Genomic DNA, 20,086 nt, shown 5'->3' with positions numbered 1-20,086 from the left:
TGTGACATTGATTCACTCTTGGTATTTGAGCAGGTAAGCCTTTCTCACCTTCTTCTTCAGGGGTGGTGTGGCTATTCTTGACCCTTGATTTTTCCATATAAGATTTAGAATTTTACTTGTCAATCTTGATGAAAATTTTTATTTGAATTTTTATTGCAGTTGCATGAAAAATCTAAGTTGATTTGTGGAGAACTGTGCTTTTTAAAATCCTGAATATCACAATTCATGAATATGGTGTAAATCTTCATTTATTTATGAGTTCTTCGATTTAAGATTTATAATTTTATCCATATAGTCACATACAATTCTTCCTATTACCTTCAATTGCTAATGTTTTTAAGGATAGTAGTTTTACAGTTGCATGATCTAAATGTTGTGTGCTGAAATACTATTGAACCTTAAATATTGGACTTACATTTGTTTAACTTGATAAACGATCTTCATAGCTTTAAATATCTGTGTATAAATTCTTTTCATTTCCTATATGGAAAATCTCCTAATCAACAGATAATGCTGGTTCTGAAGCTTATTTTCCTATCCTCACATATTTTATTTTTCTTAACTCCGGCATGGACTAGGTTCTCTAGTAAAACATGTTTGAAAGACAGTGATAATAGGCATCCTTGCCTTTTCTATTTTATTTAAAGGCAATTTATTTATATTCCAATATCCATAATAATGTCTCCTCTAGGTTTATGACAGAAAACTTTGCCAACTTAAATAACTTCTCTTTTATTACTGTTTAAGAGTTTTATAAATTATTTTTGAATTCTGTGAAATTCTTTTTTTCCCTGCATCTATGGAAATGATCATAATCACTATTTTAATGTATGTAAATCAATATTTTAACTTGGTGCTTCTGAACTAGGAATGGTTTTGCTTCCAAAGAGAAATGTAGCAATGTGTGGAGACATTTTATTATTATTTTTTTTCTTTCACAACTGTGGGGTTGGGGGGGAGGCTGCTTAATATCCTACAAAGTATAGGAGAGACTTTAATAAAAAAAGGAATTATTATCATCAAAATATCAAGAGTTCTGAAGTTGAGAAACCCCACTTTATTTTAATCTTTTTGTCCTTACATTTCATAAATACTTTTTAAAATAGGAAGCTGGAATTTTTTCTTATTCCCTCTATGAGCCTCTGTCTTTTAACTGGTCAATTTATTTACATTCCATTGCATTACTCAATTATTTTGAGTTTTTGCCATCATTTTTGTTCAGTTTCCCCTTCATTTAAAAAGTGTGCTTCTCTTGTAAAGTTAACTGAAGTTTTGTCTGTTTCTATGTTTAGGTTTAATGGATGCCCTTAAAATTTAACCTTACATGCTTTATTTTAAAATTTCTAAAAGTTATATTAGGTTCATTTTCCAATCTATATGATACAATCCCATGTTAATTACTAATTTTTATAATGCCATCTTTTATTTTTTAAACAAATTATTTATACTTTATATCTGATAAATCCAATATCTGAATTACTTAAGAGTCTAAATCTTAAGACTGCTTGTGCTGACTCTAAGTTATGATGTCTTCCCTCCTGGTGAGTTTTGTAATGCTTGACACTGCTCCTGTCTAGCTGTTAGCAATCTGTGAAAACTGAAATATAGGCCAAAATTGAGGATGGTTTCATTTTGAGTAGAAATTCCGGTTCACTTTGTGAACAGGAGTATCAATATCATTTGGAAACTTATTAGAAATACAAATTACTATATCCCATTCCAGGCTTACTGAATCATAAATTCTAGATATAGGATCTAATAACCTCTGCTTTTGAAAAGTCCATCAGAAAATTCTGAGATATATATATATATATAAAACATGGTATTTACAACATGGTATTTAACTCATTCAAAGCCAGAAGTATACCATCTCTTTGACTTTTCTCTCTCACCTGATTAAATTTGATTCACCCATGATTGTCTCCCTTTTGCATACTCAAATTCCATTAGCTAGGAAAACTAGCTAATATATATATATGAAAGATATATATATTATATATATATAATGAAAGATAGAAGGACTTACTGACATGGAATCATTTTAGCCTCTTCCAGTGTCCCTGGATTAATCCAGGAATCTGAGATTAAGTTTTCCTATCTTGAAATTGTCTTAAAATTTAAAAACAAGTCTACCCTTGGTATGTTAATCCAGTTCACCGCTCCTACTCTGGTTTCAGCTTATAAGTATGTATTGTTTTGGTTTGCTCTCAGTCCTTTAGAAGCCTCCCACACTTCTCAGTACTCCAACAGTTTTATACACGCACACACACACACACACATGCTCTGTTTCGTAATGTGAGAGCTCATAATGTATCTAGTCCAACAGAGTACTGGGGCTTGAGCTGCTTATCAATTTTTTAAAAATGCAAACAGATGATATTTCTCTATAGCATGTGCACTATGATAGGTAGAATTCTGTGATGGCCACCAAGAGTCCTGTTCCTTGGTGTATAAACTGCATAATTCCCATTCCTTGGGTGGCAGAACCTATAAACATGATGAGACACTTACTTTGATGATTGCTGCTGCTGCTAAGTCGCTTCAGTTGTGTCCGACTCTGTGCGACCCCACAGATGGAAGCCCACCAGGCTCCCCCATCCCTGGGATTCTCCAGGCAAGAACACTGGAGTGGGTTGCCATTTCCTTCTCCAATGCATGAAAGTGAAAAGTGAAAGTGAAGTCGCTCAGTCGTGTCCGACTCTTAGCGACCCCATGGACTGCAGCCTACCAGGCTCTGCCGTCCATGGGATTTTCCAGGCAAGAGAACTAGAGTGAGGTGCCATCACCTTCTCCAACTTTGATGATTAAGTTATGCTATATGGCAATAGTAAAGGGAAGTTCCATATGTAATGAAGATCCCTAGCTAATGGAATTTGAGTATGCAAAAGGGAGACAATCATGGGTGAATCAAATTTAATCAGGTGAGAGAGAAAAGTCCAAGAGATGGTGTACTTCTGGCTTTGAATGGGTTAAATACCATGTTGTAAGAAGGGAACCACATGTCTAGGGCTTGCTGCTGCTGCTAAGTCGCTTCAGTCGTGTCCGACTCTGTGTGACCCCATGGACGGCAGCCCACTAGGCTCCCCTGTCCCTGGGATTCTCCAGACAAGAACACTGGAGTGGGTTGCCATTTCCTTCTCCAATGCATGCAAGTGAAAAGTGAAAGTGAAGTCGCGTCTGACTCTTAGCGACCCCATGGACTGCAGCCTAACAGGCTCCTCCATCCATGGGACTTTCCAGGCAAGAGTACTGGAGTGGGGTGCCATCGCCTTCTCTGGTCTAGGACTTGAGGGTGGTCCATAAGAGCTGAGAGTTGCCCAAGCAAACAGCCAGCAAAAAAAAATGACGCCTGAGTCCTACAACTACAGGGATTAATTCTGCCAACTTGGAGGAGGACTGAGTCACAGATGATGTGCTGCTGTAGTCCACACCTGATTTCTGCCTACTGAGATCTTAAGCAGTGAACACTAAACTAACCTGGACTACTGACCACTGATGAAACTTGAGAACAAATTCATGTTTTAAAAGGCACTAGATCTGTGGTAATTGGTCATGGAGTAAAAGAAAAGTAATACACTGAAGTTTTAAGCTTGCTTCTTAAATCACAAAATCAGACATAGCAAAAATTTTTATAAGAAAATTTAAAAACTGAGATAACTAAATGAGCTCTTGGGGGGTATTTTTAATTTAAACGTACAGTTAAATATTTTATTTTATTTTATTTTATTTTTTTTTCAATTTTATTTTAAAAAAAAAAATCACATGCTCCCCATCCTGAACCCTCCTCCCTCCCAACCTCCCCATACCATCCCCCTGGGCCTTCCCAGCGCACCAGCCCCAAGCATCCAGCATCGTGCACTGAACCTGGACTGGCATCTCGTTTCATACATGACATTTCACATGTTTCAATGACATTCTCCCAAATCTTCCCACCCTCTCCCACAGAGTCCATAAGACTGTTCTATACATCAGTGTCTCTTTTGCTGTCTCGTACACAGGGTTATCGTTACCATCTTTCTAAATTCCATAAACATGCGTTAGTATACTGTATTTATGTTTTTCCTTCTGGCTTACTTCACTCTGTATAATAGTCTCCAGTTTCATCCACCTCATTAGAACTGATTCAAATGTATTCTTTTTAATGGCTGAGTAATACTCCATTGTGTATATGTACCACAGCTTTCTTATCCATTCATCTGCTGATGGACATCTAGGTTGCTTCCATGTCCTGGCTATTATAAACAGTGCTGCGATGAACATTGGGGTACACGTGTCTCTTTCCCTTCTGGTTTCCTCAGTGTGTATGCCCAGCAGTGGGATTGCTGGATCATAAGGCAGTTCTATTTCCAGTTTTTTAAGGAATCTCCACACTGTTCTCCATAGTGGCTGTACTAGTTTGCATTCCCACCAACAGTGTAAGAGGGTTCCCTTTTCTCCACACCCTCTCCAGCATTTATTATTTGTAGACTTTTGGATCGCAGCCATTCTGACTGGTGTGAAATGGTACCTCATAGTGGTTTTGATTTGCATTTCTCTGATAAAGAGTGATGTTGAACATCTTTTCAAGTGTTTGTTAGCCATCTGTATGTCTTCTTTGGAGAAATGTCTATTTAGATCTTTGGCCCATTTTTTGATTGGGTCATTTATTTTTCTGGAGTTGAGCTGTAGGAGTTGCTTGTATATTTTTGAGATTAGTTGTTTGTCGGTTGCTTCATTTGCTATTATTTTCTCCCATTCTGAAGGCTGTCTTTTCACCTTGCTAATAGTTTCCTTTGATGTGCAGAAGCTTTTAAGTTTAATTAGGTCCCATTTGTTTATTTTTGCTTTTATTTCCAATATTCTGGGAGGTGGGTCATAGAGGATCCTGCTGTGATGTATGTCAGAGAGTGTTTTGCCTATGTTCTCCTCTAGGAGTTTTATAGTTTCTGGTCTTCTGTTGAGATCTTTAATCCATTTTGAGTTTATTTTTGTATATGGTGTTAGAAAGTGTTCTAGTTTCATTCTTTTACAAGTGGTTGACCAGATTTCCCAGCACCACTTGTTAAAGAGATTGTCTTTAATCCACTGTATATTCTTGCCTCCTTTGTCAAAGATAAGGTGTCCATATGTGCGTGGATTTATCTCTGGGCTTTCTATTTTGTTCCATTGATCTATATTTCTGTCTTTGTGCCAGTACCATACTGTCTTGATAACTGTGGCTTTGTAGTAGAGCCTGAAGTCAGGTAGGTTGATTCCTCCAGTTCCATTTTTCTTTCTCAAGATCGCTTTGGCTATTCGAGGTTTTTTGTATTTCCATACGAATTGTGAAATTATTTGTTCTAGCTCTGTGAAGAATACTGTTGGTAGCTTGATAGGGATTGCATTGAATCTATAAATTGCTTTGGGTAGTATACTCATTTTCACTATATTGATTCTTCCAATCCATGAACATGGTATATTTCTCCATCTATTAGTGTCCTCTTTGATTTCTTTCACCAGTGTTTTATAGTTTTCTATATATAGGTCTTTAGTTTCTTTAGGTAGATATATTCCTAAGTATTTTATTCTCTTCGTTGCAATGGTGAATGGAATTGTTTCCTTAATTTCTCTTTCTGTTTTCTCATTATTAGTGTATAGGAATGCAAGGGATTTCTGTGTGTTGATTTTATATCCTGCAACTTTACTATAATCATTGATTAGTTCTAGTAATTTTCTGGTGGAGTCTTTAGGGTTTTCTATGTAGAGGATCATGTCATCTGCAAATAGTGAGAGTTTTACTTCTTCTTTTCCAATTTGGATTCCTTTTATTTCTTTTTCTGCTCTGATTGCTGTAGCCAAAACTTCCAAAACTATGTTGAATAGTAATGGTGAAAGTGGGCACCCTTGTTTTGTTCCTGACTTTAGAGGAAATGCTTTCAATTTTTCACCATTGAGGATAATGTTTGCTGTGGGTTTGTCATATATAGCTTTTATTATGTTGAGGTATGTTCCTTCTATTCCTGCTTTCTGGAGAGTTTTTATCATAAATGGGTGTTGAATTTTGTCAAAGGCTTTCTCTGCATCTATTGAGATAATCATATGGTTTTTGTTTTTCAATTTGTTAATGTGGTGTATTACATTGATAAGTTCACTCCATCTACAGAACAGTCAGACATTGCTCATGACTCGTATAACGCAGACAGAAACAAAGAAGTACTTGAAGAAGATGTGGTAAATTCACATTAGGTGTTTACCTGAAATAGTTCTGAGGTAAAATGTTGACATCCATCACAGCTGGTACATCCAAAGGAACAGGAGTAAAAAATACGAAAGGAGGAACAAATAATAACTTGGGTGATTTTATCTCTCCAATCAGATGTAACATTCGATAGCAAACTGGATTATCATTTAAATAAATAGGGATATCAGCTGTGTATTCTCTAGGCTGTTCTAATGAAAGAAAAACATTTTTAAAGTATTTTAGATTAGTGCACACACAGCAAAAAAAATTATATAATTTAAACCTTACTAAATATTAAGATGTACTATTAAGTTACAGTTTAGTGGAGCAGAATAGATTACCTGGAAACTGAATTTATCCTGCTAAGGAACTTAAGACATGTAATGAGGTGTCATGCAAATAAAACTCTTTTAAAGAACACTCTGTGTAGAAATAGAGCATGTTCCCTTAAAACAGATTTTCATTATTATGGGAAAATACATATACTGTGGGGACACAGTACAACAAGACTTCTATTTTTTAACTGCTTTCTGTGCCTTAACAGGAGCTACCCATCTCTTTAATATAGGCAGTATGAAGATGAGGTCAGATAACTGCCCTAAGGATCTTAGGGGACTACTGAGGAAAGGATATACTGAGAGGAATCAAACATGCTTTCTCTCAGATTTTTAGGTTTATGAAAGGCTGTTAGGATTGACTGGTTAATCTCACCTCATAGGAAAAGACAGGAAATTACCACGTGGCAACTCATAGGAGGAAAGGCAGTTTGTGCTGGAGAAAAGGGCTCAGCACAGAGGCAGCAGGCTGGTCTCAGACAACAGGTGCCAATGTCTTTTAAGACTCAAATCTCCAAACATAAATCTCATAGGCAGAAAAATATGATCTTGTGAGTCTGAACTCAATGTTGTATTTTAGAATTCAAAAACTTACTGAATTCTGAGTTTTGAATGGGCTGCTTTGAGATTATTTCTGGGTTTCAGAAAATTTAAAGGTTTCTGGGGTAATGAAGAATGAGGCTCCTTATATAATCTAAGACCACTGTGGCTTCAATAATGTATGTTTTTAAGCCCAGGTATGCCTTCTCTCTCACCTAAGAGGTAATTTATTTAAAAGTGTTATAGGCATGCTTGATTTTTTAAGAGTTAGGATTGTATCCTATGGAGGGAAACAACGGGTTTGACTGCATGGGCTCAGTCCCACACTGAAAGAAAAAAGTCAAATGGAAATTTTTCTTATTTCCATCTAAATAATCCAGACCACTTCATCTGGATATAAATGTTCATTTGGGACATAAAGGAAAAACTCTGAATAGAAATACAGATGGTAGCTTTGGCTGGACTAGTTTTTATGCTATTTCTTTTAGTACCAGACACATTAGAAACTAAGAAGAAATTCACAGAAATATACAATGAGACCTAATAAGTTTTACAAAGTAAACTTTAGATTGCAGGGAATATTTGATGCTTTCTATCATATTTTCAGAGTTCTAAACAGAGGGAATACAAAATAAAAAGATTTTTAAAGTCTACTAATCACAGTATCTGATGTCTTCTCTCTCACCTATAAATCTACACTGAATATACAAGGCCAGGATAAAAGGTATGCTGGATGTAGATTTACTGCAACACTGTCTTACAGAATATTACTGAGAGCGAACACACAGCTTAATGAATTCTTAAGACTTTAAAAGTAGTAACAGGTTCTTATACTGCCTTTTCTACTATTGACATAGCTAGTCACTGGTATTAGATTGCCAGTAGTGTAAAATATGGTAGTGTCCGAGAGATCCCAATGCAAGTGATTTACTGCCGGAGTGCTCTCAGAGGAACCTGTGGGTAAAGGAGGGAAGCAGAATAGGGAAGGGCAAGAAGCTATGAGACGGTGTCGTTTTAGAATACAGACTCAACCTGATCTCATGGGGTCAGATGGGGTGCGGGGGTGGGGAGTGGGTTGGGTTAGCTGATAGACTAGTGTTGGTTAGACTTAATTTCCTAGGTATCTGTGCATGAGGCATCTTCCTGTTCAGTTCAGTTGCTCAGTCGTGTCCGACTCTTTGCGACCCCATGAACCGCAGTAAACCAGGCCTCCCTGTCCATCACCAACTCCCGGAGTCCACCCAAACCCATATCCATTGTGTCAGTGATGCCAACTAACCATCTCATCCTCTATCATCCCCTTCTCCTCCTGCCCTCAATCTTTCCCAGCATCAGGGTCTTTTCAAATGAGTCAGCTCTCCACATCAGGTGGCCAAAGTATTGGAGTTTCAGCTTCAACATGAGTCCCTCCAATGAACACCCAGGACTGATCTCTTTTAGGATGGACTGGTTCAATATGCTTGCAGTCCAAGGGACTCTCAAGAGTCTTCTCCAACACCACAGTTTAAAAGCATCAATTCTTCTGCTCTCAGCTTTCTTATAGTCCAACTCTCACATGACTACTAGAAAAACCATAGCCTTGACTAGACAGATCTTTGTTGACACAATAACATCTCTGCTTTTTAATATGCTGTCTAGGTTGGTCATAACTTTCCTTCCAAGGAGTAAGCGTCTTTTAATTTCATGGCTGCAATCACCATCTGCAGTGATTTTGGAGCCCAGAAAAATAAAGTCAGCCACTGTTTCCACTGTTTCCCCATCGATTTGCCATGAAGTGATGGGACCAGATGCCATGATCTTAGTTTTCTGAATGTTGAGCTTTAAGCAGGGATGCTATATTGGAGCAAAGTTTTTGCATACTATCGACAAAAACTTGGTATTTATCTCAATTATATTTTAAAAACTAATATGTTAGTTGTATTTTTTTCAGGAAAATCACCATGAAAATACCTCAAAATTTGTGAAAGAAACAAGAGAAGTAAAATGTTAAACTAAAAGACATACAGAAAGCAAATAACAAAAAGATGTAAATCTTTCCTTCACTTCATTAGTAATCAATCAGTAAAAGTAAAGTAATTCAATACAGCAACAAAAAGGCTGAGATAAGTAAAATTTAGATTAAAAAAAAATCCAGGGCCTCCCTGACAACTATTGAGCCTATGCTCTAGAGCCCAGGAACCACAACTACTGAGCCCTCACACCTCAGCTACTGAAACCACCTCAATGAGAAGCCCATGTAACTGCAACTGGAGAGTATCTCTCACTCCACAACTACAGAAAGCTCACAGAGCAACAAAGACCCAGCATAGCCAAAAATAAATAAATTATAAAAATAAAAACAATCCAAATTCATGTCATCTACAGGAGATACTTTTAGATTCAAAAAACAACTCACTCGAAAGTAAAAGGACAGAGAAATAATATACATGCAAGTAGTAACTAAAAGAGAACTGCAGTGACTATAACAATAACAGAAAATAAATATTAAGAAAAGAATTGCTACTATAGATAAATAAGGGTGCTATATGTACTAATAACAGGATAAGCTATCAAGAAGAAATGTGAAGTAGTGAAGTAAAGTGAAAGTTGCTCAGTTGTGTCCAACTCTTTGTGACTCCACGGACTATACAGTTCATGGAATTCTCCAGGCCAGAATACTGGAGTGGGTAGCCTTTGCCTTCTCCAGGGGATCTTCCCAACTCAGGGATCGAACCCAGGTCTCCCACATTGCCGGCAGATTCTTTACCAGCCGAGCCACAAGGGAAGCCCAAGAATACTGGAGTGGGTAGCCCATCCCTTCTCCAGAGGATCCTCCCAATCTAGGAATTGAACCGGGGTCTCCTGCACTACAGGCGGATTATTTATCAACTGAGCTATCAGGGAAGCCCATCAAGAATATAAAACAATTATAAACATACACATACTTAACAGAGCCACAAAGTACTTGAGAAAAATCTGATAGAATTGAAAGGATAAATAAATAATGAAATAAAAACCCTTTAAAACTTCAACAACCACTCACAAATGTGGGAAAGTCAAGTAGGTAGATCACTAAAGAAATAAAAAGACTTACACAACATTATAAATGAAGTAGACCTAACACACATCTATGGAACATTTCCTCTAACAAAAGCAAAATACATAAACTTCTCAAGTGTATGTGGAACATTCTCTTGGGTAGATCATATTTTAGGGTATAAGGTGATCTGGTAAAGAATCCGCCTGCAATGCAGGAGACCCCTGTTTGATTCCTGGGTTGGGAAGATCCTGTGGAGAAGGGAACAGCTACCCACTCCAGTATTCTGGCCTGGAGAATTATAGTCCATGGAGTCACAAAGACTCAGACATGACTGAGTGACTTTCACTCCATTAAAAAAAGACTAAAACCATATAAACTATGTTCTGCAACAACAATGTAATAAAAATAGAACTCAATATTAAAGTGAAATATGGGAAATTCTCAAATACATGAAAATTAAACAGCACACTCCACAAAAAAATAATTGTTAAGGAGTGGTAAGGTAAGTTAAAAAAAAATACCTTGAGATTAAAAGGAAAACAAAACATGCCAAAATTTATGTGATACACCTAAATCAGTGCTCAGAGTGAAATTTATAACTATAAATGTCTATATATAAAAAGATGTTTCAAATCAATACCTAACACCTTGCACCCTAAGAGATAAGAAAAAAAATTACAGCCAAACAAAGCAGAATAGAGAAAATAATAAATATTAGAACAGAAATTAATTGACTTTAAGCACAGGAAAAAAATTAGGCAATCAAAAGTTGGTCTTTGAAAATAACAAATTTTAAAAATCATTAGCAAGACTGACCAAGAAAAAAGAAAGAAAAGATTCAAAAATCATGAATAAAAAAGGGAAAATGCTCACTTTACAGAAATGTAATAAATGAATTATGAGAGAACACAATGTACAACTATATACAAACAAATTAGATAACCTAGAACAAATGGATAAATTTCTAGAAAGATATAAACTACTTCAATTGATGAAAGAAGAAATATAAAATATGAACTACATATTATAATATGTAATTATAAGAATTATAATTATAAGAAGAAATATAAAATATGAACTAAATATGAACTTAAAATATGAATATACTTAAAGGAATGAAAGTAGGAATCAAAACATTTCCCACATGGAACAGCCAAAGCTGAAACAACTTCATTGGTGGAATTTACCAAACATTTCATGAATAATTAATATCAATCTTCATAAAAACAGAAATGAAGGGAATAAAATACTTCACAAGCCATTCTCTAAGACCAAGAGAAATAAAGAATCATGTTTATGGTTAGTTGATTTTCAACAAGGTACCAAGATAATTCAGGGGGGAAAGATATTTTTGTTTTTTATACAGTGATGCATATAAAACAACACCTTGATTGCTGGAAAAGCATATTATTCTTGAAGGGAAAAACTCAATTATACGCCTTTTTCTAGAAACTAGAAAAAATAATCTGTAGTTCATTAGAAAATCAAATGTGTAAAGCTTCCAAATTGTTTTCAAATAGATATTTAATGGAAGAAAACTGTTATACCAATTATTAAAAGGTACAGTTATATTTTTGCAATTAAAAAAAACCAGGAAAGTAGAAATATAGATAAACAAACATTCTGGCCAGCTTTCCCCAAAGCAAGCAATCCATGTAAGTCAGAGGTTGTGATGTCTTTTCTGATAAACCCTTAGAGATCAGACACCATCACATCCATAAAATCCCACAAGTCATATATTAACCTTATTTGATGTAGGAGGGGAGTATATAACAGCATGAACACCAGGAGGAAAGGATCAAAGGGAGTCATTTATAATGATAGTTACTACAAAATTTTAGTAAGAAATTTCTTAAAACTGTTTTAAGTACATATAATAATATAAAGTTTCATATACATAGTAAAATAAAATATGTGAATGATAAACTGATATAGAAATAACAACAAATACAGGAAAAAGGTACCTACTTGGACAGAAATTTACAGCAACATTACACTCTTCATTTGGTTGCAGAGTTCCACTGAGTGTGCTAAATTTGAATATACCATCTTTGAAAAGCTTGCCAGTATTTCTAATATCCAAATTCCACACTACATCTTTTCTTGAAGTATTATGTAAGACCAGATTCTGTTCACACATAAAAAATAAAAGAAGACATTTATAAAAATTACAATATGCAATCTAAAATTTAGTTTGTATTGCCATAGCAACTTGATGGTCCTATGAACAAAGTAAGCAATTAAAAGTGGTAATCACAGATAAAATGTTTTAAAGGTGAATATTAGACAAACAGGTACATGAATATGTCCATAGCCTGTTAACAACTATGAAAGTACTCAAAGGAGCTATGCTAGCTAGAAAGGATGCAGAGTAACAAGAACCTTCATTCATGAAGGTAGAATGCAAATTGGTACAGTCATGTTGGAAGACAGTTTGACAGCTTCTTATAATGCTAAACATACACTTAGCAAATGACCCAGTAAACCTAGTTTTAATTATTTTCCTAAGTAAATTGAAAATTTATGTTTATACAAAAATCTGTATGTGAATGTTTACAATAGCTTTGCTCATAATCACGAACCACTGGAAGTCAAAACAAACATGGTTTCTATCAACAAATGAATGCATAAAAAAACTGCAGTACAGCGATAAAATAGGATAAAATTCAGTGATAAAATAAGTAAAATGTTAATTCAAGTAAAAACATAAGTGAATATTACATATTTACTTAATTTTAAGTGAAAGATGCTAAGTCCAAATGTCTACATATTGTATAATTAAATTACCTGTCAGTCTGGAAATGCAAAATTTTGTGGATGGAAAATAAAATCAATTGCTGCCAAATGTTGGTGGAAGGAGAAGTAGTTAATTGCCAACGGGTTATAGAGAGATTTTTCAGTGTAATAAAACTGTTCTATATGGCACTGAAGTGGTAAACCCTTCTATACAATTTCCAAAAACCCAAATAATTATATACTGCAAGGAGTAGACTTAAAAATATGAAAATTAAAAGGAATCAACCAAGATGTCAGGGATCCCAGGATGGATTGTAGACTGTGACAAATTATATCGCAAAAGAATGAAATAACCTCACTGAAGGTACTGGGTAAAGAATGGCCTACATAATTCTGGAAAACTGTGTTTTGACTGGAAACTACATAAAGCTAAAGACAAAAAGATACTCTTTATAAACACTGTACTCTAGTTGGAAAATATGCTAATAATTCTAACAGAGTACAGGTTGCTGCTGCTACTGCTGCTGCTAAGTTGCTTCAGTTGTGTCCGAGTCTGTGCAACCCCATAGACAGCAGCACATCAGGCTCCCCTGTCCCTGGGATTCTCCAGGCAAGAACCCTGGAGTGGGTTGCCAGTTCCTTCTCCAATGCATGAAAGTGAAAAGTGAAAGTGACGTCGCTCAGTAGTGTCCGACTCTTAGCGACCCCATGGACTGCAGCCCAACAGGCTCCTCTGTCCATGGGATTTTCCAGGCAAGAGTACTGGAGTGGGGTGAGAGTGCAGGTTAAAAATCCTGAAACTTCTTTACTAAGTACACCAGGGTTAAAAAAAAATAAGTAAATACATTATAAATAAGAGATTCAGACTTCTCATTGTCATAGAAGAGTTAAAAATGAACAAGGGAGAAAGATGGAATGAACCTTGTGGCGCAGGATTAGAGTAAGAGCTATAAGTTAAAACTCATGTTTAGATAGGTAGACAGGAAAAGGTAGATATAAATAGATGATAGGCAGGTAGATAGAAAAATTACCAATATATGTGTATTCATGGATTTTTACACATACAAATATTTCCTGGCACTATCTCCCAAAAGGACCTAGAACATGTGACACCACAGTAGCAGCTAGCACATCTTGTATATAGACCTTGTTTTCTAAATACCATTCTCCCATAAAAGATACTGAGGTTTCTTGGAGAAAATGTTGACTCGAGAGCTAGAACAACTAAAATAAAAGTGGCCCTTGACCATTTTGTAGTCATAGAAAGTAAGAGAAATGTTTAAAAATCATAAGAACAAGAGCACGTCAAAGGGTCAATCTAAAAGATGTTCTAATAGCCAAAGTTGGAACAATTTTAGCAGCATAAACAAAAATGAACATTGGATTAAAACTGAGAGTAGGAAATAAATATATGTGGGTTCATACTGACAAATAAATAAATAAAGGGAGGGAGGAAGGGAATAACCTTTCTTACAGAAACATTCCAAATAATATACGTAAATGTCCCCTCCAGAAGATGGAGCTTGACCCCCTACACCTTGAGTGTGGGCTGAAATTGATGACTCCCTTCCACAGTATAGTGTGCAAAGGGGAAAAATGGCTTCTCCAGCTTTACAGTAGAGAAACACGGTGTGTTTATTGATAACATATACTCCTTTCACATGATGTGACAAAATGAACATTTCATCTATGTGACATTTTCTTCCCCAAAGTCCATAGAAAATAAGAACGGAGACCAGTCAGGTGAAAAATATAAGACAAACCAAAATTAAGGAACATTCTGGAAAAAAAAAAAAAAAAAAAACTACCAGACCAGTATTCTTTAAAATTAACAAGGTCATAAAATATCAGCAAGTTTGAGAACCTATCATGTAATAGAAGAGACTAAATGCCATATGGTATGCTGGATAGGACCCTGGGCAGTAAAAGTGAAATCCGAATGCAGTCTGTTGTTTAGCTAATAATATTTTCAGTTCAGTTCAGTTCACTTCAGTCACTCAGTCGTGTCTGACTCTTTGTGACCCCATGAATCGCAGCACGTCAGGCCTCCCTGTCCATCACCAACTCCCGGAGTTCACTCAAACTCACGTCCATCAAGTCGGTGATGCCATCCAGCCAGCTCATCCTCTGTCGTCCCCTTCTCCTCCTGCCCCCAATCCCTCCCAGCATCAGAGTCTTTTCCAATGAATCAACTCTTCGCATGAGGTGGCCAAAGTACTGGAGTTTCAGCTTTAGCATCATTCCTTCCAAAGAAACCCCAGGGCTGATCTCCTTTAGAATGGACTGGTTGGATCTCCTTGCAGTCCAAGGGACTCTCAAGAGTCTTCTCCAACACCACAGTTCAAAAGCATCAATTCTTCGGCACTCAGCTTTCTTCACAGTCCAACTCTCACATCCATACATGACCACAGGAAAAACCATAGCCTTGACTAGATGGACCTTTGTTGGCAAAGTAATGTCTCTGTTTTTAAATATGCTATCTAGGTTGGTCATAACTTTTCTCCCAAGGAGTAAGCATCTTTTAATTTCCTGGCTGCAGTCACCATCTGCAGTGATTTTGGAGCCCAGAAAAATAAAGTCTGCCACTGTTTCCACTGTTTCCCCATCTATTTCCCATGAAGTGGTGGGACCGGATGCCATGATCTTCATTTTCTGAATGTTGAGCTTATTAATGCTAATTTGTTAGTGTTAAAAAATGTTTCCTGGTTGTATAAGGTGTTAACACTAGGGAAAGTTGTGTAACGTGTATGCCAAATCTCTCTGCACTGTCTTTGTGAAATTCCTGTGAATCTGGGAGCTATGTACATGACTTGTATGCAGACTCATCTTTCCAGTGCTAATCATTATGAAAATAAAACCTTCAACCAGGTTTTTAAAAACCCTGCTCTTCAAAATTTGAAGAGTATAGAATGATCTATGTAATCATCACCACAATAAAATAGCATACTTTGTTTCTTTCAAAGCATGATTGATTTAAAATAATCAGGATTTTAAAAATGAGTCAATTTTATTCTGAAATGTCTGTATGTACTGAGACATCTATTTAGTCCTAATATTTGTGTACTCTGTAAGGAAGTTCCTTTGCACCTTGTAAAGAAGACATCTTTTTTTTCCTTTTCTTAACACAGAAGGTGGGCATGGTATCATGCTAGTTATGTGAATGCCTCATTTTTCTCATTCTGAATTTGAGGAAATGGTATCTCCAAAATACAATTCACTTCTTTCTATATCCTATCCTAATAATAGAACTGATGCACTCATCAAGGGAGAAACATTGGTTAATTAATTTAGTATAAGTGGTGGTTTAGTCGCTAAGTCATGTCCAACTCTCATGACCCCATGGACTGCAGGCCTCCAGGCTCCTCTGTCCGTGGGATATACCAGGCAAGAACATCGGAGTAGGTTGCCATTTCCTTCTCCAAGTATATGTAGTATTGTGTTATTTTTCTTTATAAATTCATCATAATGATACATGTACATAGTTTATACAAATAGGGAAAATATACTTATCAAAAAGTTGGCCCACTCAACTCTTACTCATCAACACTCCTGTTTCCCAGAAGCAACCAATTTTAACCAATTCTTATTTCAATTTTCTCTAAAATAGTTATAGTTAATTCTGTGTGATGCTAACATAGCTTACTTTAGGTTTTTAATTGCTTCCACAACAAATTACCACAAACAGTGGTTTAAAACAACACAAATGTGTCACATTAGAGTCTTATTGATTAGAAGGTCAATGCAAATATCACTGGACTAAAATCAAGAAGACTAAAATCACAAGACTAAAATCAGAGGAACTGTGATACTTTCCAGAGGCTCTAGAGAAGAATCTGTTTTCCTGCCATTCTCAGTTCAGACATCTTTGGCTGGTGGCCTCCTTGCACCAGCAACATCACATCTCTCTGACCACTCTTCTGTCATCACGACTTCTGACCACAGTCAAGAAAAGTTCTCTGTTTATAACTTCTCATGTGATAAAACTGGGGCCACATGCATAATCTCAGATAATCCCTCGTGCTCAGGATCATTAATCTTAATTACATTATACATCGGCAAAGTGTCTTTTACAATATAAAGGATTCTATTCACAAATGCAGGAAAAGTGATATAGAAGACAAAAAAGGAGCACCACAAATACAAATTTCTACAATATATGCCTGAGCTTCTTTCTTATGCATATCTTTATATTTTCAGATGGATTCATAATTAGAAGAAAGGCAGAAATATCTAATAAGAAAAAAAGAGCAGATTATCATAGAAGTGACTATAATATATCTGGACTTTTTCAATTTATATTATTGCCTCTCAATTAATTTCCTCACCTGTATGAAACATATTTCATGTGAATTTTAACCGTAGCTTCTATTTGTATAAGACAGATAACCATTCAATTTATTTTATATTTTAGTTTTACATTAAAATATAAACATATAAATGGCTTTATATGTGTTTATGTACTTTGATTATTACTTATGAGAAATAGGCTCTCTCTCTCTCTCTCTCTATATATATATATATATATATACACACACACACACACATATTCTTACAACACAGGCTTCAGAATAATCATCTTAATAAGCTAAAAACCATAATCAGAAAAAAAAATTGTAAACTGTATCAATTATACATACCTGAGTTTTTGTGACCCTGTTATTAGGATCCAGACTATGTAATGGGATTTCAAAGATAAAATGAGTGCTGGATAATGTCACTGGTGCTTGCAACACTGCAAAAGGAAAGTAAAAGTAAAGTGAAAGTGTTAGTTGCTCAGTCGTGTCTGACTCTTTGCGACCTCAAGGACTGGATCCTGCCAGGATCCTCTGTCCATGGAATTCTCCAGGGAAGAATAATGGGGTAGGTAGCCATTCCCTTCTCCAGGGGATCTTCCCGACTCAGGGATCAAACCCACACCTCCTGCATCGGCAGGCATATTCTTTACCATCTGAGTCACCAGGGAACATACTGTTAAAATATTAATGACATAAGCTCACAGATAATTCTTACTTTACCTTAAATTTTCTACCTATTGCTATATTTCCAGCCAGGAAACAAAATTATTTTTAAAAACATTTCAGGAATAACTTGGATTATCATAAGTTCCAATTTTGTAATGGTAGTTAATTACAAGTAAATATAAAATGTACCCTTGAGACAATAAAAGAACATAAAATATACTAAATATTTATCTCAGGACAAAAAGTAGACAAAATTAAAACGATCTCCACAGTAAAGTTTGACCAATGCAGAAGTAGAGAAGTGAAGAGAAATACAGAAATAAAAATTATTGTAATAAAGGGAAAATATATATATGGCATATCATGAAACATACATGAAACAAAAAGCTCCAGGGAGAAAATGGTTATTCTATGGAAGATCAGGAATACAATTATCTATAAAAATACATTAGATAAGGAATTATTATCTGCTGGAAACTCTTATATTTTTAAATAGATTGTTAAGAGTAATTTTAGTTCACAGAATTGTGCAGAAAATACAGAGATATCCTTTATATCCCCCTCCCCACTGCCACACACACACAGCCTCTTCCATTATCAACATCCTCTACCACAGTGGTACATTCATTATACAGGAACCTGCAATGATACATTATTATAACATAATGTTCACTGTTTACATTAGGGGTCATTCATAGTGTTGTACATTTTATAGGTTTGAACAAATGTATAATGACATCCAGCATTACTGTTTCATATAGAGGAGATTCACTGCCCCCTAAATCCTCTGTGGTCTACCTATTTGTCTCTTTCTACTACAATCCTTGGAAGCCACTGATCTTTTTATTGCCTCCATGGTTTTGCATTTTCCAAAATGTCATATAGTTGGAATGATACAGCATATAGTCTTATGAGATTAGATTATTTCACTCAGTGCTATACATTTAAGGTTCATCCATGTCTTTTCATGACCTGATAGCTCATTTCTTTTTAGCACTAAATAATATTCCATTGTCTGCAAAAATTCTAACAACTTTTTGGCCAACTCAATACTGCAGTTTACCCATTCAGCTACTGAAGAACACCTTGGTTGCTTCCAAGTTTTGGAAATGATTAACATAGTTGCCATAAAAACTTACACGCACATTTTTGTGTAAATATGAGTTTTCAACTCATTTGGGTAAATACAAAGGACAGCAATCTGCCACATTGTATGGTAAGAATATGTTTAGCATTGGGGAAAAAACCACCAAATGACCAACTGTTTTCCAAAGTAGTAGTACCATCTTTCAATTCCATCAGCAATGCAATCTCACTAGCAACTGCATTCACACCAGTTCTATTGTCCACATCCTCATCAGCATTTAGCATTGTCAATGCTCTGGATTTTGGCCATTCTAATAGATGCATAGTGCTTCGTACTGTTGTTTTAATTTTAATTTCCTTGATAACATATGATGTGGAGCACTTTTTCACATGCTTATCTACCTTTGGTGTATTGCCATTGGTAAGTTGTATGCTCATATCATTGGCTCAGGTTTCAAATGGTTTGTTTTTCTTACTGTTGAATTTAAAGAGTTCTTTATTTTGCAGAATAGTTCTTTATTAGATATGTCTTTTGTAAATATTTTCTTCCAGTCAGTGGCTTTTCATTTTGGTATCTTGATAGCATATTTTGCAGAGCAGAAATCTTTATTATTATGAGGTCTAGCTTATTAATTCTCTCTTTCACAGATCATATCTTTTTTCTTGTAACTAAAAGGTCACTGCCAAACCCAAGGTCATTTTAGGGATGTTTTCCTATGTTATCTTCTATGAGTTTTATAGTTTTGCCTTTTACATTTAGGTCTGTAATCATTTTGAGTTAATTTTTGTGAAGTATATAAAATCTGTATCTAGATTTATTTTTTTTTAATTTTATTTTATTTTTAAACTTTACAATATTGTATTAGTTTTGCCAAATATAGATTCATTTTTTTAACTTATGGATGTCTACTGTTTCAGTTACATTCTTTAAAAAAGACGATTTATTCTGAGTTGTATTGCCTCTGTTTCTTTGTCAAAGATGAGCTTACTATATTTATGTGGGGCTGTTTCTGGGCTCTCTTTCCTGTTCCATTGATCTATTTGTCTAGCTTTGTCAATAAACTCTCTTGATTATTGCACCATTGAAGTAAGTCTTGAAGTCAGGTAGTGTCTGTCTTCTTTGTTCTGTTCCTTCAATACCACACTGGTCATTGTGGGTCTTTTCTTTTTTCATATAAACTTTGAATCAATATGTCTGTCAATATCCACA

General features: G+C 35.5%; 1 protein-coding gene across 2 annotated transcripts in view; it reads right to left on the bottom strand.

Moving 5' to 3' along the window:
* CFAP47 (cilia and flagella associated protein 47) overlaps positions 1-20,086 on the bottom strand; it is a 507,751-nt gene that overhangs the window by 375,245 nt on the left and 112,420 nt on the right. For both annotated transcript variants that reach the window (XM_086387631.1, XM_086387632.1), the window contains exons 23-25: positions 17,467-17,561; positions 12,062-12,221; positions 6,213-6,408 (exon numbers count right to left, since the gene is read on the bottom strand). In XM_086387631.1, the coding sequence (XP_086243757.1) occupies positions 6,213-6,408; positions 12,062-12,221; positions 17,467-17,561 (451 nt within the window). The remainder of the gene's footprint in view (positions 1-6,212; positions 6,409-12,061; positions 12,222-17,466; positions 17,562-20,086) is intronic.

The sequence above is a fragment of the Bos grunniens genome, chromosome X, assembly GCF_055505025.1.
Source record: "Bos grunniens cultivar Pamir isolate PY7600 chromosome X, Bosgru_T2T1.0, whole genome shotgun sequence".
Classification (NCBI taxonomy): domain Eukaryota; kingdom Metazoa; phylum Chordata; class Mammalia; order Artiodactyla; family Bovidae; genus Bos; species Bos grunniens.
This window is presented reverse-complemented; position numbering and strand designations above follow the sequence as displayed.